Genomic DNA, 27,037 nt, shown 5'->3' on the forward strand with positions numbered 1-27,037 from the left:
TGCTACTGAACTGTATACTTAAAAATGGTAAAATGGTAAAATTTATATTATGTATATTTTACCATAAGTGGGGGCGGGGGGGGGGAAGATGGAGAAGGCAGCCAGTGAGCTTGGTAGTTACGTGAATGAACTTTGGGCTCCGTCAGTCTTGGGTTCCAATCCTGCTCTACGCCCAGGTGACTTGGGCCCTGAAGTAACCTTTGGAGCCTCTCTCTTTTTCCAGATAGCTCAGCTGTGGAAAAGGGAACCATATAGATGGCCACCGAGCTGCTTCCAGGACCTGGGAGCAGTAGCTAAGAAGTTTGGTCTGCAAGGCTTACTTTGTAGGAGCTGAGGTCAGTTTGGATCCCCTCTCCAGGGGCAGTGGAAGGAGGGAGGGTCTCTGGCTCCTGCGCAGCCCACTTGCAAAGGCCTTGCTGTTGTCCCCTGGGGCTCACTGGAAACTGGGTCTGCAGACGTGAAGATGGTGGGCTCACAGCCAGACCACCCAGTTTGTAGCCAAGCTTGCCACTTACTGCATTCCCCCGGGCCTTGGTTTCCTTACCTGCAGGATGGGGCTATCCTTTCCCACACGGGCTGCTGGGAGAACCAGGTAAGATACACAGCTGAAGGGCTTGGAGCAGCGCCCACGGTGACTACTCCCCAAACGACAGTCTTCATGTTCCTCTGCTCCGGCTGCGTGCAGCCAGCCTTCCAGAAATGAGGCCCGGCCCGTGCAAATCACTGTCAATTTTTTTGGCGTGGCCACGTGGGGTCTTCCCCGAACGGATGGAGATCCAAAATGTTAAGAACTGTGCTCTCTTTCAGGGTTTTATTTTGCACATGGGGGAAGTAGGTGTAGAGCAAGGCAGGGGAGTGGTACATTTCCAAGAGACCCCATGTATCAGCTTCTCCACCACAAACACCCCCAAGGTCCTGCAGAGAAAGGGCCCATCGCTGGGGTCTGCCCGCCACTGCCCACCTGGGGTCCACTCGCTGGGCTCCGACTCAGCCGTGTTCCCCACGCGGCCACCAGAGGGCGCCTGGGAAACCTGTCAGCTCACAGCCCATGCTGCTCAGAATCTTCCAGTGCGGCTCCCGCCTCACTCACAGTAACAGCCGAGTCATCACCGTGGAGCACAAGGGCCTACTCGATAGGCCCCCCCTTGCTCCCGCTGACCTTGCCTCTCACCCCACAACCCTGGTCCCCAGGCGTGGTGCTTAATGCTATCTAGTGTTCCTATGGACAAAAAGGCCGTGACGTGCCTTACGAAGAATACGTGTGTTGGACGGGTTTCCTTCAGGTGTGAATTCCAAATGCTGTCGGTGGTGAGCTCAATGTGAATGAATCAACAATAAGGTGTCTTTAAACAGAAACACACACAAAACAAGGTGATATATTCATCAGTTGGCAAAAATGTTGTCACCAGAGGCTGGACGGAAGCTAACCCTGTAACCCGCCTCTTCCCTCTTCAGTATTGGCAATAGCGGAAACAAGAATGGCGGGGAAAACAAAATAAATGAATAAACAAAGCAAAACAGAAACGGAACCATAGATACAGAAAACAAGCTGACGATTGCCAAAGGGGAGGGGGTGGGAAGATGGAAATTAAAAAAACAAAAAATCGCCTCTTTGGTTGAGCTGTTCACTGTTTGCCTCCTCCACTCATAAGCCCGCCCCACCCTCCGGAGCAGGGACTCATCTGCCCGGTTCATACTGCACCCCTGTGCCTGGAACAGGGCCTGCCACCAAGTAGGTGCTCAACAAATATATGTGGAATAAGCCTGCCCCACCCCACTCCCCACCCACGTCTGGGCCCAACCTCATACTCTAAACTCCCAAAAGACCCAAAAGCAATGGTGCTTGAGGGGGCGTCAATAGTTTTAAAAAAAGGATCGGTTTTTAATTTACAAGAGTTCTAAATGTACAGAATTCTTTAAAAAAATCGTTATACACAATAAATACAGTACAAAAAAGTTTATCTTACAGTACGTTTTGTCTCCGAGATTTCAAAATCTGGCGCAGGTGGCTGGGGGCAGGAAGAACAGAGGGGAAGACTGGTTGGGGGGGGCGGGTGGAAGACCCCGGTTTCCTGTTTTGGAGGTGCTCGGATTTCAGTCGAGGGACGGGAAGGGTCTAAATCTCTCTCACTCGAGCACACACACAGGGACACAGGACACAGAGCTGGACGCACACACAAGGCTGTGACCGATGCCCGGAGGCACGCCCCCACACGGGGCTCTAAGATGCTGGCTCAAGCTGCCTCTTCCCTGCGTTTCCTTTTATGGCCTGTGGGGAAAGGCTGAGCGAGGCCTGCAAGGACCCTCCCAGCTCTGAGTGCCTTCCAGGCATGGATCCGTGAAAGCACATCAACGAGAGGTACCCGGACACACGTGAGCAGTGGGAATAACCAGAGTGCCCCCATCCCTGGCAAACACACGCGTGTCCCCAGGATGGAGGGGTGGAGTGTGGCAGGAAGTGGGAAGAAATGGGAAATGACACACCGGGATTACCCCCTCCTTTGGCAGGGGGACATTTTAAGTTCCAGCCCCCTCCCCTAAACCCACGACCCCCACCCAACAACCCAGCTGAAGCAGGAGGTGGGGGAGGAGGCCTTTGTGACTCAAATAACTTAGGCAAGAAAAACTCAGGGGATCCCCGGCTCATGTCCCCCAGGAGGCTGACGTCAGATGCCCAGCTGCCCCTGGTGTCCACACGGAGCAAGGGGATAGGGAAGGGAAGTGCAGCCCGGTGTTATCTGTTCAACGTCCTGGCACCAAGGCCGCCATTGTGACTGGAGGGGGGATAGGCCTCTGGCCTGTGCAGGGGTGATGGGGAGGCGGGTGTGCCCGCCGCCTGGGGGGCGTGTGGGTACGAGGGTGCGGCTGTCCGGCCAGGGGCCTGCTGGAGGTTGAGGATGCTGTCGATGGCGCTCTGGAGGTGCTCCGTGAGCGTGTCATCCTGCGGGCTGTCGCTGGAGAAGCTAGCCTGGTCCACGTCAGGGGACTCAGACTTGCGCCTTTTGGCGGGGGGCACTGAGGGTGCCTCCCAGCTGGGGTCCCTGCTGCCACTACCCTGCCCCGCACTGGCAGTGGCCTCTGGAGGGGCTCCCTTCAGCATGCGCTGGTAGAGCTCGTCCTCCACGGCAGCCAGCTCCCGGATCAGCCCGCTGGTGGCTTCGTCCACTTTGGTGGGCAGTGGCGCTGGACTGCTGCCCCGGGCCCTGCCCGTCACCGCCCCCTCAGCCACCCCACTGCCCAGAGCCTCCACGTTCTCCCGGTATGTCTTCCGTAGGGGCAGGCGGGGGCAGTGTGGGGCTGGGGCTAGCGGTTTGCGGTCTGTGGTGGCCGGTGGTGGGTGGTCCACAGTGCCGTTCATCTGGCTGGTGGTCTGGGGTGGTGGCGGGGGCCGGGGTGGGGGCTCGGCCGCCTTGAGGGCAGCGGGAGGCGGCGGCGGGGGCTGGTGCACAGGGTCCAGGGCCGTGTTGTGGACGACCTTGCTGAGCCCAGCTTCCTGCTTGATCTTGAGCTTGAGGCCGATGCGGCTTCGGGCCTCGTAAGTCTTGATGGGTGGGCGGTTGCGGGAGGGCATTGGGCCATCCTCATCGGCGTCCAGGGAGGAGGCAGCGGAGGACGAGGAGGACGAGGAAGAAAGGGAGGAAGACGCCCGGGCCCAGGTCACGGAAGGGGACCCGCCCGCCCCGCCGTGCCGGATCACGAGCTTGGTGGGCAGGTGCAGAGGGGGCTGGGCGGGTGTCCCAGATGCTGAGGATGGTGCTGGGGCATGGCCGGGAAGCCGATGTCCCTCAGAAGAGGCTGTGACAGGGAGGCCGAGAGAGCGCGAGGAAGACACGTACTCATCTGTAGGACCAAGGGGCCAAGAAAACCCATTGGGGTTAGGGAATGCATGGGGCACTTGCTCAAAACAGAGCTAAGAGAAACTGGTGTGCACCGAGTGAGTACCTACTATCCACCAGGCCCTGTGCTAAGCCCCTGACTCATCAGGGGCTGGGGACACATTGCTGGGTGCAACCCTTCTCAGCAATTCCCAAATCCCCGTAATGTGCAACTGGGGGAGGGGGGATGGCACCTGAGAGTAGACGTCATGTTATATTTTGCAACCTGGGCACCTTGCTTGCTTCACCTTAGTCCTGGCGCTGCTCCCCTGCTTTTCTATTCCCCTGGGAGTAGCAGAATGTTCCCTCCATGCCAGGATTGAGGGGGTGAAAGGGACACAGTGATGACAGAAGAGGAGCTCAGCTCCCATAGGTCAGGGGAGACCAGCTACTGCAGGAAGGTCGGGCTCGGGCGCCGCCTAGTGGCGGGGTAAGGTGAGGCCACGCCCACTCCCTCCACCCCCGAGTCTAATTCTGGGGCCCCGGTAAGAGTGGGCGACACCTCTCCTTCCCTTCCCCTCTCACCCGGCTTCTCCTTGGCCAGCTGTTTGTCCAAGGCAAGGGTGGTCTTCTCCTCCTGAATGAACATTCGGTCGATCATCACCATCTCTGCCGAGGGGCTCACCCTCTAAAAGGGGAGAGAAGATAGGCAAGTGAAGAAGCCGGGACGGAGGGGATGCGAGTAACCGGGATGGATGGGAGTAGATTCCAAACTGTCCTTCCTGTGATCTGACCACCATCCTCCCTGCCTCCCTCCCTCTGCGTGAGCGGGAAGGTGATGGCTACCCTACCCGGGACTCTTCCAGGAGCAGGAGGCGGTATTTGTTGAGCATGGCCTGGGTGCGTTTCAGCAGCTGCGTGGAAACCGTCTCAAACTCCTCGTCCACTGCGGAGGAAGAGAAGAGGTCCAGAGGCAGAGGTTGGGGGCGGACAGGCAAAGCGAGGTACCTCACCGCCCCCTCCACACAGCAGGTACAGGATGGGGGTAGTCCTAGGGAGGCCTCACCTCTGTGGTAGTCGTTGGGGGAGGGGAGAGCGCCCTGGTAGACGTGGTAGGGCAGGAGGCGATGTAGGGCGTCCTCGAAGGAGGGGAAGGCTGTCTTGTAGTCCGGGTGCAGGACGGAGCCCTGATGTTTGTGCAAATGCTCCAGGAAACTGGGGTGGGTGGGGAGAGACCACACACACGTAGAGCGGGTGGTGAGGCCAGGAGAATGGTTTCTCCTGGACCCTGAGCCCCAGCCCCCAACACAGACATTAGGGGCAAGCTTATGTTTCCAAAGCAGGTGCTGTGTGCTGACCATGCTTGCTCTCACTGCATCTCTTGCGACAACCAAAGGAAGTAGGTGCTAACATTATGCCCATTTCACAGATGAGAAAGCCGAGGCCTGGAGAGGTGCAGTGCCCTGACCCAAAGCACACACAGTGAGGAAGAGGCAGAGCTGGGAGTCAGATGCCAGAGCCTGAACCTCATCCTCCATGCTATACTGTCTCCGGCCACCGGGGGTCAGCATGGCCCCGCGCTGCCTGGGACCCAACAGCAACCTTAGGGAGGGGTGGAGGGAGGTTGGTTGGTTGATTGGCTGGGAGGTAAAATCCTGTTCTGTCACCAGGCTTTCTACCCTAGTGCATATTACAGTGAATTATGTCCCTTTATTGTGTGACAGTCTCCCCCACCAGACATGCCACCCTATGCTGAAGATCAGAGGACCCCACACACGACAGGGGTAGGACTTGGTCTGTCTTGTATTTCCAGAACCCAGCACAGGACTGGGCACTAATCAACACTCTTGGTGGAAGGATGGCAGAAGAGAGGGAGAGAACGCATGCAAGCATCCAACATGTACCCATCCCCTACCCATCCCATGCCACCAAGCACTGACTGCCCAGCCCTTTCTGAGGTGCTGAGGATGCAGCAGTGACCAAGCCACGCCAATCCCTCCCGCTTGAAGCTAGCAGCCTAGTGGTGCCACATGAGTGCTCTTAACACAGTCTCTTCGAATCCTCACCCGTCAGCCTATTATCACTATTACTACCCCATTTTCCGGAGGGGGAAACTGAGGGTACGTGAGGGAAACAGCACTGCCTGTAGCCACAGGGCTAACAGGAGGTAGAGTGGGGATTTGCACTGGGGCCTGCCTAACCCCTCTCCTAAAGAGTGGTCCCCACACCGGCTCCCAGGCCTCCTGGAAGGCAGGATGGGGTGGGGGGAAGATACCCAGGGACAGGGTGCTGTCACTTACCAGGCTTCTTTGCTGGGCTGAAGTGGGGGTGGTTTCTTCAGGCCACTCAACTTGCTCTCATACTGCAGGGGTGGGGGGGTCGGTGAGAAGAGGTGAGTGAGGAGAAGCCTTCCCTCCCTCGGCACCCTGACTCCCTTCATCCCCAGCCTGGCACCGACAGGAGGGAGCTGCTGTCGCCCTGATGGGGTCCTGGCACCCTGCCCATCACACTCAACCTGTGGGGAAGACCTGGACTGTGCTCAGGTGGGGGATGTGGCGAGGAGAGGGTGACAGGCATGATCCTTGGCACCCTCAGCAAGGGTCCCCTCAGCCCCTTCTCATGTGAGTCTCTTGGCCTCTGCCTGCCTTCGGGTCTAGACACCAGTCAAACTTCTGGTGTCTCCCTCCCTGCTCATCATTAGGCCTCTGTCTCGCCTGCCATTTTCTGGTGTCTTGATTTGCACAAATGACTCCTCAGATCTCATCACTTTGATTTCTCTCTCGTGCCGTCTTCCTCTCGGCCTCTCGTGAAGCTTGTCTCTAAGTCTCTCCCAACCTCTTGGGTGCTGGTCCCTCCACCCACTTGTCTCATCTCTGTTGACATGTTCTTGTCTTCATAACCCAACCCCCCCCATTTCCGACAGGTGGTCTCTGCCTCAGTCTCCCCCAACCCACCCCTGCCCCTCTGTCTAGGGTCTCACCTGCTCCTTCCTCTTGCATCTCTCATCCACCTGTCTCACCCCACCGGTCCTGAGCTGACACCTGACAGTCACTTGTTTCTGTCCCGTGACCATCTTGGGGTCTCATTCAGGCCATCTTGCCTATTGTCACCCTGTTGTCTTGGTGTCTGCAGGTCTCTTGCATGCCCCTGCCCAGACTGTCCTGCTTTCCCCCACCGTCTGGATTTGTCTCAGCTGCCCATCCCTGAACACCTGTCCGTCAGCCTCTCCTGCCCCTTCCTGCCCCACCAGCTCCTTCCCTAGTTCCCTGGCAATGTCGCTCTGGTCCTAGCCCTCCAATCTGGCAGCCCCTTACCTGCAGCCCGGAGGACTTCCCCGGCCCGGATACAGTGGCCTTGGCTACACCCAGAGTTGGGAGGTTGCTGGCAAAAGCTTTGCTCTCGGCAGGAAGCAGAGGAGGGAGGCCTGAGGGCAGGGGTGGGGGCAGACAGGGCTCAGAGGTCACCGGCATGGAGGCCACCTCCTCAAACATGACCCCCAAGCCTGCACCCCACTTTCCTCTGGTTCTTTTGCCTCGGCAGCCCCGCCAGCCCTGGAGCGAGTGCCCCCTTGGGCCTGGGGGACAGCCCTTCCTCCTCCACTTTTCCAGGCCCCGGAGGGCTGGGTGACCCCTTGGGTCCACATACCCACAGATTAGCCCCCCACCCACCTTCAGGCCCCCATCTCTATTGCATGAGCTACCTCGCCCCTACCTGCGGTGGCCATGGGTGCCGGGGCAGGGGGATGGTTGGGCGCGGTGGGGGTCCCGGATGGGACCTGCCCGCTGACCAGCACAGAGGCAGTGGGGCTGGCGAGGGGCCCCAGGCTGGCGGAGGTCTGTGGGGCGGTGGGGGGTCCCCCGGCTTTGCTCTGGAGAAGGATTCCAGACGGCACCTGAGGAGGGGGACAGGTGGTTGAGGGGTGGGGAGGCACACGCTAGGAGTGGGGTGGCCGGGCACCAGGGCTGGGGGTGGAGTGGGAGGGCTCCGATTAGACTACAGGAGGAGGGCTGGGGAGCTTGTGGAACGTGCGGTGGGGCTGGTCCCTGCCTCAATTACCTGGTGAAATCTTTCCAGAAGAGCCTTCGGCTGGGGCAGCGCCGGGAAGGGGGCGGTCACCATCTGGAAGGTCCGAGGAGGCAGTGGGGGGGGCGCTGCGGGCTCAGGGACCAGATGGAGGGTTGGAGGGGGTGTGGGGGACTTGTGGGGTCCCTGGCTAGGCGGGAACTGGAGCTGGAAGTCAGGCGGCGTAGGGGCTGGCAGTCTGGTAGATGTCTCCGAGGAGGCCACAACAGAGGAGGTGGAAGACGGAGGGAGGTGGGGGGCTGGGGGCAGTGGCCCCTCAGGGGGCTGGGAGGAGGGGCGAAGAGGGGGCTGGGGTGGACCTGGGGCAATGGGGGCAGGGGTGCTGGCTGGTGGGGGTACGCCCAGCTGGTTCTGGATGACAAAGATGCCAGGCAGAGTGGGCGGGACCTGGGGTGGGGGGCAAGGGTGCAGGGCGGGCTCTGAGGGTGGGCGGGACAAGCTCTGGGGCTGGGAGGGAGGACGGGAGTGGGGTCGGGAGGGTGGACGGGAAGGGGGCCGGGCTGGGTGTGGGGAGGGCAAGTGGGGGCTGTCCCCCAGAGGGGCCTGGTGAGGTAGTGATGGGGATGACGAGGGGCCTGGGCCCTTCAGTGGAGCTGCTGCTGGGATCTGGGCAGGGGAGGGAGGTAGAGGGGAGGGGGCAGGGGTCAGAACCAACCTTGGCTCCCACTGCCCCAAGACACTGGGGACCCGGGCCACTCCCACCAGAAACCCCCCTTCTTAGCCACCCCTTGTCCTGAAAGGACCCCACCATGGTTATCCTCCCCGCCTCTCATTTCTCAACTCCCCACCGCACCCCTGCATATGTCCCCCACCTCATCCCCTCCATACCTCAGCCCTCTGATCTCACCCCCTCCCCTTGTGCCCCATCTCCCCAATCCCCCCAGATGAAGGCGAGCTCTGCAGGGTTTTGGGGGCAGCAGCGGAGGAAGCAGCAGGCGACACCACACCAGCTGCCCAGCAGGGAGGCGAGGGGCCAGGGAACAGGAGCACAGCACAAGCAGCGAGGGGGGAGAAGGCGCTGTGGGCGGCGTCCCAGCAGCCAGCCCCAGCCTGACTGCCTAGCTAACCAAGGAAAACCCCAACGCAGCTGGGCACTGGAGTGTGGGGCTGATGGTCATGGAGGCCACAGTGGAGTCTGAGGGATCCAGGGAGCCAAGGACAAGGATGGCAACTGAGGGGCAGGGCTTGTCCCTCTGGACACCAGCCTGTAAATCCTGGGCTCCCTTCTAAATGTCCAGGTCCTGCATGACCAGGGCTGCAGGCCCACCTGCGTGCCTCGGGAGCCTGGAGGTATGGGCACGTGTGTGTACCTGTGAGTGTGGGTGTATAAGATCTGGGCACTAGTTCTGTTACATGGGCACAGTGACCCTATAACACGCCTCAGCCAGAGACCCCCTGCACTCTCCCTCTGCAAGGGTCACCTCCCCAAGAATCATAACCTTGGCAGCTGCTGTTTAACCAGTAAGTGCCAGCTGTGTACCTGACACTGGCACTGTCACAGAATACGTGCACCCCATGACAGCCCACACTGATCCAGCAAGTACAGCTGGCCACCTGAGTCCACTCATGTGGTCTTCCACAGTCCTGAGAGCTGTGATCATATTGGACCCATTTCATAGATGAGACACTGAGGCCAAGAGTGGAAATAAATGTTCTAGAGTCCCCCTGCCTTACTGCCATCCAGGACTTCAAGGCTGACTGAGGACACAGGCTCAGAGGGCTCAGGGGACTAGCCCGAGGCCACCCAGTGCTGCTAGGCTCCAAAGCTGGGACTCTGCTTCGAGCCCTCAAAGTGGGCCGACTCATGATTTCAGAGTCATGACTTGCTTTACGCCTCCAAGCCCCTTCCAGCATCCTTTCCAAGCTCGGCCTAGAATAACTTCTCAAAACAAACCAATCAATCACTCAATCCATACATCCTCAAAGGCTTGCCAGCCCTAAGGAGAGATCAGACGGGCAGCCCTTGGCTCTCACAAGGGGCTGGTGAGATTGTCACCTGCATAACTCCTCTTGGAGGCAATTTGGTTTGGTGACTTTGAAAGGGACCCAACTTATGAAGAAGTAGTCCCCCTCCAGGCATCTGTGATAAGGATCATTGAGGTTCCCAGGGCTATCCAGCCTGGGAGTGTTTACAAGCGAGAAAGTAGGAAAACAACCCAGATGGCCCATGGCAGTGAGTCAGGACAAAGAGAGCTGGCCCACTACACAACACCCTAAACACATGCTTCTGAGGTCTGAGTGAAGTGGCCAGCACAGAGCGCTAGAATGCTGAGTGAAGTAAGGAGAATAATATATTGCACGATTGCTGGACAACTGGCTAAATTGCATTATGGACAGTGGATTAGATAACAGCATTGTCTCCATGCTAAATTTGCTAAATTTGAACATTATCTACTGTGGTCAAGTAAGAGAATGTTCTTGTTCTTAATGGCTGAGATATTTTACTAAAATATTAAAGAGTAAAGGAGCCTGATGTCTACAATTTATTCTCAAATGATTCAGAAGAAAAATGTATGCTATTGAGAGAGCTAAGGATAAAGGGATTGTAGCAAAGTAGTTACAGTGGGTAAGTCTGGTGTGGCAGCCAGTTTCTAAGACGAACCCCAGTGAGCAATCTCCTCTGACACTGCACCAGTGTTGGGCTCTGTGACCAATAGAATTTGGAAGAAGTGATCATATGCTACCTCCAAGGTTAGGTTATAAAAAAGACTGTGGCTTCCATCCTGGGCACCCTCTCTCTCTGCTGGATCACTCACTCTGAGGAAAGGTGCTGTGAAATGTGCCATGGGCTACCCTTTGCAGAGGCCCATATAGGGAGGAGCTGAGGCCCCCTGCGAACAGCCACATGAGTGCACCATCTTGGAAGCAGATTCTCCAGCGCAGTCAAGCCTTCAGATGACTGCAGCCCTGGTTGACATCTTGACTCCATGAGAGATGGCGAGCCAGAATACTCCAGCTAATCTACTTCCAGATTCCTGATCCTTAGAAACCGTCTGAGATGAGATAATGTTTGTTCTTGTAAGCGGCTGTGTTACACAGCAATACATCTGTTACACAGCAATACATAACTAATACAACTGGTTAAAGAGTAAAGAATGCCCATTAATTCTTTGTACTATTCTTGCAACTTTGCTGTATGTTTGAAATGATTTTAAAATGAAGTTTAAAAATAGCCCCCCAAATTTTACTCTATCCATTAAAAATGCAGAGACAAACAATACACACGTGCATGCAGACACACATATACACCCAAACCAAGTCAAAAAACAAATGATATACTGGGGGATATATTTCTAATTCACAGCACAAAGTTCATCTCTCTCATATATAAAGAGCCTTTAAAAACCCCTAAGAATAACAATCAGTGAGAAATGGGGGGCAAAGGATATGACCAGACAGTGCACAGAAAAGGAAACACAAAAGATTTATGTATTTCAAGAGAAGCTCAACTGCACTTGTAAAAAAAGAAATGCAAACTGAAAGCACCCTATGGAACCACGTTCACTCATCACACTAGGAATAAGCCATAAGTCCCATAAAGACACTCTTGTATATTGCCTGTGGGGGTCTAACCTGGCACAATTGTCTACAACTCCAAAGGAATGCAATTCAGCAAATTATATCTAAATTATAGGTGCACATTTGCTTTGATCAAGAACATAGGCTTCCAGAAAGTGACCAGACAGATAAACCTGCTCGCGCTGCAAGTAACACGTGACCAAGTTGTTTACTGCAGCTCTGTGTGGAAGGCCAAGGCCGACACTAAACATGATCTAAGGTGCATCAATATAGCATTTACTGGGGACATGGGGATTGGTTCCAGGACCCCCCACGGATACCAAAATCCACAGATGCTCAAATCCTTTATATAAAATGTTGTTGTATTTGCATATAACCTACATACATCCTCCCGTATACTTTAAATCATCTCTAAATTACCTACAATACCTCATACAATGTGAACACTATATTGTGATACTGTATTGTTTAGGGATTAACTTTCTGGTATTGTCCCCGAATATTTCTGATTTGCGGTTGGTTGAATCCGTGGGTGCGAGATCCGCAGATGTGTGTGTGTGTGGTGGGGGGTGGGGGAGGGCGACTGTCATGTGCTAGCTTCCGGGCAGAGAGAAATGTAAACCCATATGTGCACGAGGCTATATATGCACAAAGACCTGGAAGGACAGACGAAAAATGAGGTACTGTGGATATAGTGGAGGGGCCCGTGGTTGAACACGCACGCATGGGGTGGGACACTTTCCCCCTGTACTTTAAAAAATGCTCTTTGATGATTGAACCATGTGAATATAATACCTAATTTAAAAAATGAAAAACATTTTAAATGGATGAGAAGGAAAAAAAAAAAGGCTAAAAAAAAAAAAAAGAAGCTTCATGCCAAAAAATGTTACCAGTGATTCCTACATGGTGGGATCACAGGCAATTCATTTTCCTTCTCTGTGCTGTTGTATATTTTCTAAATTCTCTAAATGAGCATGAAATTATTTTTTATAATCATTTTTTTTTAAACTACCACACGAGTGGACTGTTTACCGAGATTCCAACTGCCCACGTGTAGATGGCAAGACGCTCAACTTCATGAAGAATCAGAGAAACGTGCAGGAGGGGTGGCATTTTCCAGCCTGGCGGGGAGCAAGTTGCTTGCTGATCTGGGGTTGATGAAGCTTCCAGAAGCCTCCCCAGGCACGAACCTCATGGAGGAGCAACCAACCAGGTTAGCGCTTTTTCTAAAATGTTTGGAAAGCACAGATACTCTCTAATCCAACTTCTGTTTCTAGAAATGTACCCTACAGTTTTTAGGTATGATAAAAAAATACAGTGAATGCTTAAATTAAAAAAAATTTGGGTGGCCGATGGCTCAGTAGTTGGAGCGTGGCGCTCATAACACCAAGGTCGCCAGTTCGATTTCCACATGGGCCAGTGAGAAACAAATTCTTGAGCTTGGAGCTGAGCCGCTGATGGGCAGCCGGCCAATTAGCTCAGTGGTTAGAGCACAGCTCTCATAACACCAAGGTCGCCAGTTTGATTCCCACATGGACCAGTGAGCTGTGCCCCCCCATAACTAGATTGAAAAACAATGACTTGACATGGAGCTGATGGGTCCTGGAAAAACACATTGTTCCCCAATTAAAAAAAAATTATTACAGTAAAAGACACATTGCCATTAATCCCCCTCAAAAGACTCCCCCTCGCCTCGAACTCACACCATCGTTCCTGCCACTTTCTGAAGCAGCTCTGGAAGTCCTCTTTCATGAGTATCTTTACTTCATCCTCCATCATGACAACACTCCGTGTCACACATCGCTTCTGGTGTATGGCAATTTATGTCAAATAAAAACATTAACATCATCTGCCTTATTCACCGGATCTGGCACCGGGAGACTTCTGGCTCTTCCCCAAAGCCAAAATGGCTATGAAAGGTAAATGTTTTGAATCAATTCATGACAGCACGACTAAAGATACTCACAAAAGACACTTCCAGAACTGCTTTAGAAAAGTGGCAAGAACGATGGGGCAAGCGTGTTTGAAGTAAGGGGGAGTATTTTGAGGGAGATTGATGGCAATGTGTCTTTTACTGTAATAATTTTTTTTATTTAAACATTCACCATATTTTTGATCATATCTCGTATTTTCATGTGTGCAAAATGTGGGTACAAGAATACTTATGAGTGTTGTTTGTTAACAATTACACAGGCAACCACCTTAAGTAGTCATGAACAGGGGACTGAATAAATAAATCATGGTGTGTTCATCTAATGAAATGAAGGTATCAAAAGGGTCAGCAAAACATGGCCCCTAGGTCAAATCTGGCCTGCCACCCCGCTTGGCCTACCATTTTCTATGGTCTACAAGCTAAGAATAGTTTTTACATTTTTAAATGCTTTAAAAAAAATCAAGAATAATATTTTGTGACTTGTGAAAACGATATGAAATTCAAGTTTCCGTGTCCATCAATAAAGTTTTATTGGAACATGCCCATGCTCATTCTTTTATGGATGCTCTATAGCTGCTTTTGCACTATACAGTATTCTCCCCCTTATCTGAGTTTTCATTTTCTGGGGTTTCAGTTGCCTGAGGTCAAAGGCAGTCCAAAAATATTAAATGGAAAAGTCCAGAAAAACAATTCTGAAGTTTTAAATTGTGTACCATTCTGAGGAATGTGATGAAATCTTGTGCCACCTTGCTCATCCCACCTGGGATGTGAATTATCCCTTTGCCCAGCGTCTCCATGCTGCACATACTCACTTACGTAGCAGCCATCACGCTTAGCAGATTGACTGTCATGGTACTGCAGTGCTTGTGTTCAAGTCACCCTGATTTTACTTACTAAAGCCCCACAGCTATTGATGTAACTTTTATTACAGTGTACACATACTGTTATAACTGTTCCACTTGATTATCAGTTAGTGTTGTTAGTTTCCTACTGAGCCTAATTTACAAATTAAACTTTATCATAGGTACGTATGTATAGGAAAGAAACATAGCATATATAGAGTTAGGTACTGTCTGTGGTTTCAGGCATCCACTGGGGGTCTTGGAACGTATCCCCTGTGGATAAGGGGCGACTGCTGTAATGACAGAGACCCGTCAAGCCTGAAATGTTTACACTTGGCCCTTTAGAGGACATTTGCCTGGCTTCTTTCACTTTGCAGGACTTTCAACATGCCAACCCTGTTCAAGCACTTTACATATATTAATTTGTTTATCCCTCACAATAACCCTGTGGAGTAGATACTATTATCATCATCCTCATTTTACAGGCAAGGAAACTGAGGCACAGAGAAGCAAGTGACTTGCCTAAGGTCATACAGCCTTTAAGTGGCAGAGCCGGGGCTCCAGGGTTCCTGTCCCTGCTACCACCCCACAATCCTCCCAGACAGTGGTTTTCACACCACATCTGGTGCCCATTAATCATGGCACGCCCTCTGATTTCACGGTGGTGCACCCAGAACAGAGCAGGTGCTTGTATGTGTGGGCAGACTCCCTCCCTGAGGCATTTACTTAGTCAGTGCTCACTGCTGTCCGCTGTGTGCCGAGTACTGTTCTGGGCACTGGGCATACAGCAGGGACACAACAGACAAAACCTTCTGTTCGCGTGTTTGCACTGTCTCCATCTTAAAACAGAAAGCCCTGTATCCCAAGAACCTCCTCAGTACTAGGTCACCTGGGATGGTTTGGCACCCGAGGACAGAGTGTAGACAAACACCTGGCACACAGCAGGTGCCCGCCAAGTGTACACGTTGAAATGGCACAGGACAAATGTGCTCTGGACTGCTCTCCACCACAGTGCTGAGCAGAAGGGACCCTGCCAGCCCCAGGTGCCAGCGGAGAACGGAGGCTCAGAGAGGGGAAGCCACTTGCCGAAGGGACCCAGGCCTGCGTGGGAGCCACTCTAGCAACAGTACTTCCAGTGTGGGTTTCTCACAGGCCCGGCGCCCCTCGTCCCTCCCCTACTCCTTCTGCCTGTTGTTCCTCCCTGTGTAGAGACGGCCTGATGCCATCGTAGCCCCTGTCCCTCAGGACTGGACCCGTGCTCTACCTGTGACAACAGCTATAATAATAATAATGATAATAATGGTAATAATGATAATAACAACTATTTATCAAGTGCTTACTCTGTGCGAAGCATGTATTAACTCATTTACTCCTCCTAATAGACCTGTAAGAAACTATTATCCCTTTTCCCAGATGAGGACATGAAGGCTCAGCAGTTCCTTGTGCTCGGGCAACACACGGCCGGAGACACACACTAAGCGGCCCCCTCCCTTCCCAAACATCTGTTGATGGAATGAAGAAACTGGTTGCTTCAAGTCACACGGCACTGAAATCACATGAGAGTGAAATCATGACTGGTTTAAGCCAAGGCCCAGCCTGATGTCTGCCATCCTGGGCCTTGCTGATGCTATGCCTTCCTCTCCCTACCTAGCCTACCTGGCCACTACCTGGCCACTAGTCCTTTTTGAATGACTACAACATCCTCCCCTCTAGAATAAAAGGACGCTGGCTCTCCCTAACCTCTCATGTGCTTATGACCCACGAGACAAAAGCTGATTTTCTTAATATGTAAAGAATTTCTACAAATCAATAACAAAATGACCAGTATCCCAAATTTTAAAATGGCAAAAGGTATGAACAGACAATTCCGTAGAAAACACAAATAGCTCTAAGTCCATGAAAATCTGCCCAGCCGCGTTCAGAGTCAAAGAAATGCAAATGAAAACAAAACAAGATACTATTTTTCGCCTACCAGACTGGCCAAATTCAATACACCGTGGAGGTTGTGGGAAAACAGGCACAGATGATATATTGCTGATCAAGGTTAAACCGATTTACACTCCATGGAGAGCAATTTGGCAATATCTGTCAAAACTACAAACACACGTGCTCTTGGACCCAGCAATTTCCTTTTTAAGAACTTACCCTACAAAGTGACATATTAGTCATTGTTTGCAGCCTTGCTCACAATAGCTCAAGAACGGAAGTGACCAAAATGCCCAAGAACAAGGACTGGTTAAATAAATAGCAGCCCACCCACACAACGGAACACTGTGTAGTCATATAAAGAACCAAGTAGTCTCCAAGATGAATTTTTAAATGATAAAAGCAAGGTGCAAACCTGTATGCAGACTATGCTACCATTTTCGTAAAAATGGAAGAAGATTCCTAGATGTCATTTTGCTTGTCTGTACATGGAAAAGGTAAGAAACCACCTTGGGGAGAGAAAGCAGGAAGCTAAGGTTCAGGAGAGGGGGCTTTTCATCTACATCCTTTGAAATGTGAAATATCTGAACGTTTTACTTATCCAGATATGCAAATGAGAATTTTAGGAAATCATCGATTTCCTGTTGTGTGTATCAATTTCCTGCCTAGAATGTGGGCTCCCCTGGGGCTGACCCTGGTCTCAAGCGTCCATGACTGTCAGGAGGCCCTCAGGAAATATCTGGGGAGCAAAGGAGAGCACCATTTCCCAAGCCAGCGAGACAGAGAGACAGGCGGGGAAGCCAGGGTGGGGAGCGGGAGAGGGATGCGGGGGCAAGCCTGGTCTGAGCTAGGACAGAGGCTACCGGGGTTCATCTACCTGGGGGGCTGGCACCGGGGAAGCCTGGCCGTCGGGGGCCTGAGGGCCGAGGCCAGCTCCTTTGGCGACAGGGGTGGTCGGGGCTGGGTCTTGGGCGGGAGCCGGGGCGCTGACTATGACCGAGGCAGGCACGGAGAGGTGGGGGCCCTCGGCGGAGAGGGGCTGCTGGCTCCTCTCCTGAAATGGGCAGCCCACACAGGGTCATCAAGCTGCCCCCACACACCTGCTGCCTCCCCACCCCGAGACCCCCACCCGCACTGATGCTCCAGACAAGGAGATGATGGGAACTGGGTGTGAGGGGCACCAAGAAGCTGGGCACAGAAGCCGGGGGGCTGGCAGCCCTGTGGTCCAGGTGCCAGGGCGGCTGAAGCCTGAGCAGCACCTTTCACTCAGTCCCTGGAGGTCAGCCAGCTTCCAGAGCCACCTCCCCCTCCACCTCTCCTGCCCTGTCTCTCCATGTCTTTTCGCCCAATCTCCAGCAAGAGGGCAGTCTGTCTGTCTCTGTCAGCCAGTCAGACTCTCCTTGTCAGTCTTTCTGTCAGTCAGCCAGCCATTCACTCTCCGCATCAGTCTTTCAATCTGTCAGCCAGCCAAATCCCTCTCCTTATCTGTCTGTCCCTCTGCTGTGTCAACTTCCCTCCTTGTCTTCTGTTTCCTGTCACACAGTCGTTCCCTGTCACCCTCAGGCCTCCCCCTAGGGGACACTGCTACCCAGAGCAAGGGTGCCATCTCTGAGATGCTCTAACCCAGAAGACCTCCCCAGCCACTGCCTTGCTGCTCTCGGCCCTTCTCCACCGCAGACCCCGTCCCCTACCCCCGTCCCCATCCCTCCTCTCCAGCCCAGTGCAGCCCTGGTTACCTGGGGCAGGAACATCTGTAGGGAATCCTGAGTGAGGATGGCCGTGGTGGTGGCAGAGGGCGGCAGCACGATCTTTTCTGGGCTGGACGCCAGGCCTGGGCTGGGCTGGGGGGTGGTGGCCTGAGGTGGGGCAGCAGCCTGAGGGGTGGGGGCCTGTGTGGGGGGCTGCTGTGCCTGAGGCTGCTGGAGGCCCAAAGGCAGTGGGGTGCTGACTGTGGGGGGTGCCTGGGGGGCTGTCTGCACCGTGAGGACAGGTGCCGCCTCGCCAGTGGCAGCAGGGGTGGCCGGTTGCACCAGGCCGTCGGGGGTGTTCAGCATGGCCACGGCACTGGGGGGCAGAGTGACCCCCTGGAGGACGGTGGTGGCAGCAGGGCCGGTGGGTGCCGGCTGGCTCTGTGTGGGCAGGCTGCCCGCGGCCAGGGACACAGGCATCTGGAAGAGGGCAGGCTGGCCCACCTGGATGGGGGCAGCCGAGAGGATGTGGGCGGCACTGTGGGCCCCAGAATGGGGGGCCAGCACGGGCCCCAGGCTCAGTGGGCCTGCCAGGTTCTGGTTGGTGAGGATGGGGTTTGCGATCAGCTGTCCACCGGCATGGGGGGCTGCAGCTGCCAGGATCTGCCCACCCACGTTGGCCGGGAGGGCCGAGAGCGACTGGGGGAGCTGGACGGCGGATGCACCGGGCAGCAGGAACTGGTTCTGGCCCGGCAGCATGTGCTGAGCAGGGATGACGATGCTGCTGCCTTGATTCAGGAGGTGGACACTCATGGGCTTGCTCAGGGCCCCGGGGGGCTGAGGCGGGGCCGCCCCTGTGGTGGTGGCAGGAGGCTGCTTGAAGACATTCGCCTGCAGGGCAGGTGCTGGGAAGCCCGACAGCACCACGTTCTGGCCTGCCTTGCCCGCTGCCATGAAAGTCAGGTTCTGGGGGGCCTTGGGCTGCTGCGGGAGGCCCCCCGCCTCGCCCTGGATGGTAAGCGTGGTGCCTGCAGGGGCGAATGGCTTGGGTGTCAGCTGGTAGAGCTTGGGGGGCAGCACACCGGCAGGTTTGGGCTGGATGGGCGTGGGTGTGCGGTGCAGGATCACATTGGGCGCCGGAACCAGCGGTGACGTGCCGAGGCCCGGGGCCACCGCCAGCGGCTGCCCTGAGGGCGCCCCGGTGGCTGCTGCTGTGGCAGCTCCTGCTCCTCCAAACACTGAGTTCCCATTGAGCGTGGTGGCCACCGCAGCTGGGAGGTTCTTCTGGATGACAAGGCCGGCCCCCTGCGGCGAGACCCCCGCGGACGCCAAGGTCACTGGCTCTGAGGGGCCGGCCGCTGAGGCCAGATAGCCGCTGACAGGCACCTGCTTGGCCAGGAGCTGGGAGGTGGGGGGGTTAAGTGCCATGACGGGCTGGCCCACCACCTGGATGGGTGCCAGGCCAAGTGTGGCCGCTGTGGCACCTCCAGGGCTGCCGTTGGGCAGGCCCTGGAGGCCCGGGATGGGCTGCAGGGTCACATTGCCGAGGCCCACGGGCTGCAGGAAGGGCTGGACGCTCAGGGCTTTGTTGACCACATCCTGAGGTGGCACCAGGGCCTGGTGGGTCAGCACGGTGGGTGGGGCCTGTAGTCCCAGCAGATCTGTGCCACCTGGGAAGAGGGCCTGGGGCCCCGTGGCCACAGCAGCAGCCCCTCCGGCACCTGCCGGGACTGCCCCACCATCTGCAGGCTGCAGGGTGGGCAGCTGGAAGGGGCCCAGGTCCAGCTCAGCCTCCGCTTCGAGCGTCTGCTCGGTGATGTTGGCCTCTTGGAGGCTCTGCTGGAGGATGTCACAGGGCTGGTCCGCGCCCCCGCTGCCCCCGCTGCCGCCCCCTGCTGCGGGTGAGCCCAGGATGTCATCTTCCAGGAAGTCTAGGTCCACACTGGGGGCCGGCTGGCTGGGCTCTGGGTTCAAGTGGTTGCCAGAAGCTTCTTGAACATGGAGCTGGGGCCAAATAAGGTGGGAAGGAAAGATCTGAGATTAGCAAAGGGCCAGGCTCAGGGCACGGCTGAAACAGAGGACACTTGGGTGTCAGGGTCGCATAGTCAGAAAGAACATTCCATCTGGAAGTGGCTGGATCTGGGTTCAAATCCAGCTCCACCAGGGCTTAGCTTATAGAATCCGGCTCCTTTCCCCATCTGTACGTATCCGTAGAATGTAATAAAACCATTTTTTGAATAGTCATACAGCCCCTGAATTCTTATCTGAAATTCCCAAACCCCAAAGGCCCTGAAAACCACGAATGTTTTTATAACTCTTTGGCAGCAAAACCTGACCAGAACCGAAGTGGCGCTCTTGGGGAAAGGCACAATTTACCCACATAGCATGACCCTTCGTAAGTCTGACCACGGAAAGGTGAACGAGCGTGTTGTTACACGTCACACACACACATTCAGCATCACCCTTCCAGAATCTGAAACACCATGAATTCTGAAACATGCCTGGCCCCAAAGGTTTTATTTTGATAAAAGTTCCTGGTTATTAAACACAGCAGCAGCCAGGGCCACTACTGCTGCTGAACCTTACTTTGTGCCAAGTGTGCTGTGAGTCTGACGTTTCTCAAAAATGCTTCCCATGCAGGACACGTATGTGTAAATATGTGTATGCATATTTGTGCAAATATCCATGAGCAATAATTATGCTTATGGCATGGAATCCCCACTGATACTTGACCAGATAGCCTCCTAGGACGGTCGTGACATTCACTGACATCACACACAGGAGTGCTTAGAACCCAACCTTAGGTATTAAAAAATGACAGTGGTGATGAGAATGGTGGTCACAAAATAAGAATAAAGGTTCATCATCGTTACTCAGTCTATAAATGTAATAACATGAAATGATGTTTATTTGTTGGGTTCTGGATGTAATAATTTATATTGCGAAAGATAAATTATTCAGAATATATTATTACAGTTGTGAGAACTAAATGAAAATTTCTGTAAAGGGCTTGGTGGATAATAAGTGTTCAGTAAATGATAGCTACAATGATGAAGAGGGAGAAGGGGAAAAAGAGAAGGGGGAATAAGGGGAGGGAGAGAGAAGAGGGGAAGGAGGAAAAAGGAGGGGGAGGGAGAGGAGAGGAGGAAGGAGGCAGAAGCAGCAAGAGAGAAAGAAGAAAGGACAACTGGCATTTACTGATGGGTCCGGCACAGTCAGGCACACAGTAGATGCTCAATAAATACCCACTGCAGTCCTCACTCTGAACTTTGCTCATCACCCCACCTTCATTTTCCAGATGGAGACTGAGGACTGCATCAGCTGATCCCCTTTCCCTAGGTCACAACACCCCACATGGCTGAGCAGGGACAGGTCCCCAGGCCTCCATACCTCCTGCTCCCCAGAGAAGTGTCTCTCTGTGAAGCCCAGAGCTGGCATCTACCTCAGCTCCCAGAACCACTCTGCACCAGCTGAGCCCCAAGGCGCCAAGGCCAGGGCCCAGGACCCTCCCCTCCTTCTCCGAGTGGCCTGCAGGCAGGGCCAGAGTGGTCCAGCAGCCAGTCCTGCCTCTACCAACACAGCTCTCAGTGACTGCCCCTGCCCTCCTCCCCACAAAGTGCCTCCAGGGCTGAGTGTAACCCCTTCCCTCTTGCCTTCAGGGCCTCCCTCCCGCTGGCTGCCATTGTGGGCAACTTGGGCGATGACTGGGAAGGAGCCTGCGGGGCCACTTACCCCAGGACCTTCATAGAAGGCACTTTGGGCCTCCCCGGGATTATCCAGGAGGTCATCACTGTCGAGCTGCAACAAGACCCGCCCCCACCCAAGGTCAAAGGTCAGCTGGGCAGTAGGCCAGCCCATGCTCTAGAACAAAAAACAATTTAGGGTTACACGGGACAAAAAGACAAACACGAGGTGGGAAGCAAGATGTCCCCAACACTGAGTCCCTTAGCCTGGCTTCCAAAATTCCTCTGACATCATGCCTGCCTTGAACTTGAGAATCCTGCCTCCCTGCCTTTGCCCAGGCTGTGCCCCTGCCTTTTGTCCTTCATCTCTTTGGTAACACATCCTTCAGGGCCTGTCAGGTATGCCACCTCCGTCTCCTCCCAATAACCATCCGTCCCTTCTCACTAAGTCACTCCAAGCATCTGGCCTCCCCACTGGCCCGGACCTAACCTGCCGAGCTGTACAGGTCTCTGAAAGGGCAGGGCCCTGGCTGATTCCCAAGGAGCACCTTCAGCACCTCGGACAGGGCCTGCATCCGCAGAAGCCCAGTGAATGTCTGTCTGTCCAGGGCCAAGGTGAGAGGCCTCCCCCGCAATTTCTCTCTCCAGCTGGATGTCTCTCCAGAACCCCAGGCTGGAATATCCAAAAGCCCTCCATGGATTTCTGGAATCCAACGTAAACTCCCAATCACAGAAATCGGTACCACAACCCACTTAGTTGCTCAGGCCAAAATCCAGGAGGCAATCTAGACACTCTCTTCCTTAACACCTAATCCACCAGCAAATCTGCTTGACTCTGCCTCCCAGACAGACCCCAAAACAAAGGCAGCACCTGGCCCCTCCTCCACTGTCATGCCACTTGCCCAGGTCACTGTCATCCCATTGCATTTGCCTCCGCTCCACAAAGCAATACTTCTCGTTTCAAGAAGTGGAGCTCCTTTCCTCTCCCTATGAGTGTGGGTCAGCTTAGTGATTTGCTTCTAGTGAATATAATCTGACGGAAGTGACAGTGTGTGACTTCCAAGACCAGGTCATAAAAGGCATTGAGCTTCCGCCTGGCTCTCTTCCTTGGGTCACTTGCTCTGGGGGAACCAGCTGCCGGGCTGTGAGAACACTCAGGCAGTCCTAAGGAGATGCCCTCGTGGTGAGGAGCTGAGGCCTCCAGCCAACAGCCATGGGAATGAGTCATGGAAGCTTGTCTTCCAGCCCCAGACAGGCCCTCCGATGACAGCAGCCCCAGCCGACATCTGACCCAGACCACCCAGCTAAGCCACTCACTGATTCCTGACCCTCACAAACTGTGAGAGCTCTAATAAACGCTGTTTTAAGTCACTAAGTGTTGGCATAATTTGTTACGCGACCTAGACGACTGAAACAACTCCTCGTGGCTCAACAGACTTCCCCTCTTCCACACTCGTCCACTCCCTGGGTTGCAAATCAAACATGGCATTCTCCTGCTTAATAACCCATCAGAGCTGCCTGTCACGTTCAGAATAAAATCGAAACTCCTCAAGCCAAGTCTTCCAGGGCCTGTATGTCCTACTGACTTTCGTCCACTCCAGTCTTACCTCCTAGTAGTTTCTCCTTCATTCTGGCCCCACAAGCCTTCTTTCTGTTCCTTGAACGTGCCAAATGCTCCCACTTTGTACCTGCTCTTTCCCTGCCTGGAGCACCGTGGGCACCTCATTCTGATCCCACAGGTGCACCTTCAGTGTCACCTTAGGGTGAGTCTCCTTGACCACACCTGCCATTCATTTTCTTTTAAACCACTTTGGTTGTGCATGTGACACTATTATTTCTAACCCTACTCTGCATGGTGCTTTCCAGTCACCTTTATTGGTTAGTGGTTGCTTTGCTGACCAAGGAAATGTGTATGGCCTGAGGACAGGGGTCTGCCGTTTCGTCTGCTCTTTGCCATAACCCCAGTGGCTGGCTTACAGAAGGCAGGGAGCAGGTGTCTACCGAATCAGAAAAACATGTCAACTCCCAGTTCCACAGCTCCATACCCTGGGAATGCCTCCCTGCCCTGCACTCACCTTCTCGGATCCATGTAAGAAGTCATTGAGGGCCTGAGGGTCACTGAAAGAGAGAAGGGAAGAGGCACTGAAGAGGTGAGAGGTGGGTGGGGGAGGGGAGGGGCAAAGAGGGTAGGAAGGAGCCTGTTACTCACCAAATCACGTCTAGTAAGCATCTCCCATCCTCATCATCCATCGCCACTAGGTGGGGCAGGGTAGGAAGAGGGTAAGGGAGACGAGGTTAGATTTCGGCAGCATGCCAGGACCCTCCCTTCAAGGACCACTCCCTGGGTCCAAGGCCCTTGGAGGGGTCAGGGTTTCTGTTCCCTTGAGTCTATGGCCATGGGTGGGGGTGGGGAGCATCCCTTGGGTGCCCTTCCTGCAGAGCCTCGGGACCAGGCACAGCTGCCTTTTCCTCCTCTCCTCTCACTCTCCCCCGCACCTGATAACGATGATGATGACGTCACCCAAGACTAAGCAAGCCTTGACCACACGCAGGCCCCGAGCTAAGTGCTGCACACACACTTAACTCACTTGATCCTCATGGTATCCCACAAGGAGGTGGGTCCTGCCACCCCCACTTTGCAGATGACTAAACGGAGGCACAGGGGCCATCATTCTCCACCTCCCAGCTAGCAGGTGGCAGAGGCAGGTCTTGAACCCAGGAAGTCTGACCCCTGGGCCTGTGATTTTCACCACCATGCTTTCCTGAGAGGGGTGAGGTAGGGGTCTGTCCTGCAGATGTTTGGGTGGAGGAGGCAAGAAGGACTTCTCGGCCCAGGTTCTGGGTACCCCCCCTGAAGACATATGTACTGTGGTTCCCAAGGGAGGGCAGAGAGAGGGAGCGGGGCCAGGAGGATGGTTGCTCCAAGTCAGAGGAGCTGCCCAGGCCAGGCTGAGCCCGTCAGCATGAGGATGGGGATGCCTAACGTTTGTCTTGTCGAGTGCGTACACTGCACTAGGCACTGTCCCAAGCACTCCCGTGAAGAGGGAGGGAGCCCAATGGGCCCATTCTACAGATGAGGGAACTGAGTCTGCATTTGTCTGTCCACCCCACCACCCACCTAACCTTCTGTATTTCCAAACACTCCTCCTTCCCTCCAAGCTCCCGTCCGCCCATCTTTCCAAACTGCCACTCAAATATCCATCTTTCCTTTCTTCCCAACACACGAGCCACCTGTCCCTCTACCCGCTCATCCTTCCTCCCAGTGATGCGTGGATGACATGATGAGAAATCATACCCAGCCCCTCACTGGTGCAGGTTTGCAGCCCAGGGCCATGGCGTTCTTACCCTCTTGTCTCTTTTTGGTGTGGAGGGGTGTTCCTGAACCTCACAGAAGACGCAATGACTGCTGTGAGTCCCTCCACTGACACCACACACATACCATCTCACATGCGCGCTCAGCAGATTCACAACCCTTCACTCCACCAGCATTCTCTGAACTCCCCTAACCTAGACCTCCTAATCGCCACCCCAGCTCCCAGGACCCTCAACTGCTCTGTGATATAAAGAAGAGCCAGCCTCCTCTCATAGCTGGGTGAGGCTTTTCCCCGAACAGTACGTAGGAAAAGCTGATGAAAGCAAAAGACCCCCTTGTCAGAGACATGCATGCGGCCAAAAATGTGACACGTACCTTCCCAGGGTTTATGGGACACGCACACATACACACACGTACACACTTTATAGCCCCGGGTAACAAGCCTGGGTCTACAGCAGGGCAGACAATGCAGACAAGAGACACACATCCCCAGAGGCTCACACACGAATCACTCTCCCACCCAGAGCGAGCCATGGGACTGTCCTCAGATAGGCCTTTTCTCAGCTCTTGCTGCATTAGGCAATGGTGACAACATGCTCTCTCTGACTCCATATCCCAGCCCCTGGCTATACTTCTTTCTTCCTGTGTCACTAGGTCCATGGCCTACAAGCCCCTGCCCTGCCCAACCAGCCCACAGTGGGGACACAGCCCAGCCAGGAGACCAAAAGTCAAGATCTGCAAAGAATCTGGAGAGAGGGGGAACGGAGGGAGAAAGATCCTGCCTGTTGCTGGCGTGGACACAGGGGGATGGCCCAAATGAGCCAGGGGGCCCACGCTGGAGAAGCAGGGGCTGCAGATGTTGCTAAGCAGGCTCTGCCAAGAAGGAAGTCCCTTCCTTGTCCAGGGGCCCAGGTGGGCCCAGAGAAGTGGAAGGAGGGACAACTACCCCTTTGGGGAGGCACTGGGATCCTCCACTGGTTACCTGTGCTACAAAGGAATCATGAAGGGAAGGAGGGGGTGTCCACTCCAGGTCTATGCGGGGCCCCCAGCTGGGGACTTGGGGAACGTCCTTTCAGGGGCCAGCTGTGGAGAGAGAATGAGAGAGAGGCTGTGAGTGAGCAAGTCAGTGAAAAGGAGAAAGATGTAGCCAGAGAGAGAGAGACAGAGAGAGAAGGAGGAGGAGGAGGAGGAGGAGGAGGAGGAGGAGGAGGAGGGGGCGGAGCAGGGGGAGGGAGGAGGAGGAGGGAAAAGAAGAGTGGGGAGGGATGGAGAAGGACTAAGGGGAAGGGAAGGACAGGAGAGGAGAAGGGTTGAAGAGACAATGTTAAAAGGGAAGTCAGAAAGGAGAGGTCAAATACAAGTTCAAAACCACATACAACAACACTATATATTATCATACATACAATATGTAAATATGTATTTACAGGGGGTGCCAAAAAAAACAATGGATACAAGCGGACACTTTGGTCAATGTTGCTCAAGCAGCAGTTCCCCGCAATCAGAAGTGTCTGGACGCTGATGGTCACCACTCTGAGCACCTCTTGTCATTGCAGAAGTCAAACGTGACTCGTATTCATCTTTTGTTATGCATTGAGTATCATAATTTTAATAGTTTTTTCCTTTCTTAAAATGTGAATACATTTTTTGGCACCCTCTGTATATATACCGTGCTACAGATACACGTGTGTATATATACACACACGACACAATAGTATATAACATTATACAATATCATTTAGCGGCAGTTCAATCTAACAAAATACAGTCGACTCTGGTTATTCGTGGTACTGAGGTTCTCTAGTCGCCGTGAACACTGAATTAGTGAATACTGAGTCACCGCTCCTGGGGGAAACACAAGGGGTCAGGTTCCTACAAGCCTCTCATCACATTTTCATCAACCAATCAATGCGTAACCTTGGTTTATTTGTGTTTCCGTTTAAGGACACCTTATTTAATAGAAACTGTTGACTCACGAACATTCAACGCATAGTTGACAGCACTATAACTCGTGCCTGAACGAAGCTTGTTTTCTCCATGGGGAAAACCCAGCCTTCCTGACCTTGGGAACACTAGACAGGGCTTCAGCACTGCACTGGGAGGCCACAGCAGTGACCTCAGCTGGACCCATGTGTGTTTTTCAAGGCTCTGCACATGCCTGCAAGTGACGGGGGGAAAGCACTATGAGTATGGAGAGTTGGGGGTGACAAATGTTAGCAAGTAGGCAAATTAACAAAT

At 54.1% G+C, this 27,037-nt stretch overlaps 1 protein-coding gene across 6 annotated transcripts in view; it reads right to left on the reverse strand.

Annotated features, from left to right (window-relative positions):
- Positions 1–1,858: 1,858 nt before the first annotated feature.
- BICRA (BRD4 interacting chromatin remodeling complex associated protein) overlaps positions 1,859–27,037 on the reverse strand; it is a 74,652-nt gene continuing 49,473 nt past the window's right edge. For 2 of the 6 annotated variants that reach the window (XM_074316178.1, XM_074316177.1), the window contains exons 2-15: positions 25,785–25,885; positions 23,699–23,744; positions 23,565–23,607; positions 21,539–21,604; positions 17,855–19,810; positions 16,996–17,172; positions 7,872–8,504; positions 7,527–7,707; positions 7,130–7,239; positions 6,116–6,177; positions 4,882–5,030; positions 4,667–4,761; positions 4,401–4,503; positions 1,859–3,840 (exon numbers count right to left, since the gene is read on the reverse strand). In XM_074316178.1, the coding sequence (XP_074172279.1) occupies positions 2,735–3,840; positions 4,401–4,503; positions 4,667–4,761; positions 4,882–5,030; positions 6,116–6,177; positions 7,130–7,239; positions 7,527–7,707; positions 7,872–8,504; positions 16,996–17,172; positions 17,855–19,810; positions 21,539–21,604; positions 23,565–23,607; positions 23,699–23,739 (4,722 nt within the window). In that variant the 5' untranslated portion in view covers positions 23,740–23,744; positions 25,785–25,885 and the 3' untranslated portion in view covers positions 1,859–2,734. The remainder of the gene's footprint in view (positions 3,841–4,400; positions 4,504–4,666; positions 4,762–4,881; positions 5,031–6,115; positions 6,178–7,129; positions 7,240–7,526; positions 7,708–7,871; positions 8,505–16,995; positions 17,173–17,854; positions 19,811–21,538; positions 21,605–23,564; positions 23,608–23,698; positions 23,745–25,784; positions 25,886–27,037) is intronic. The other 4 variants (XM_074316181.1, XM_074316179.1, XM_074316180.1 and 1 more) reach the window with 4 other exon arrangements.

Source organism: Rhinolophus sinicus, linkage group LG11, assembly GCF_036562045.2.
Source record: "Rhinolophus sinicus isolate RSC01 linkage group LG11, ASM3656204v1, whole genome shotgun sequence".
NCBI classification, from domain to species: Eukaryota; Metazoa; Chordata; class Mammalia; order Chiroptera; family Rhinolophidae; genus Rhinolophus; species Rhinolophus sinicus.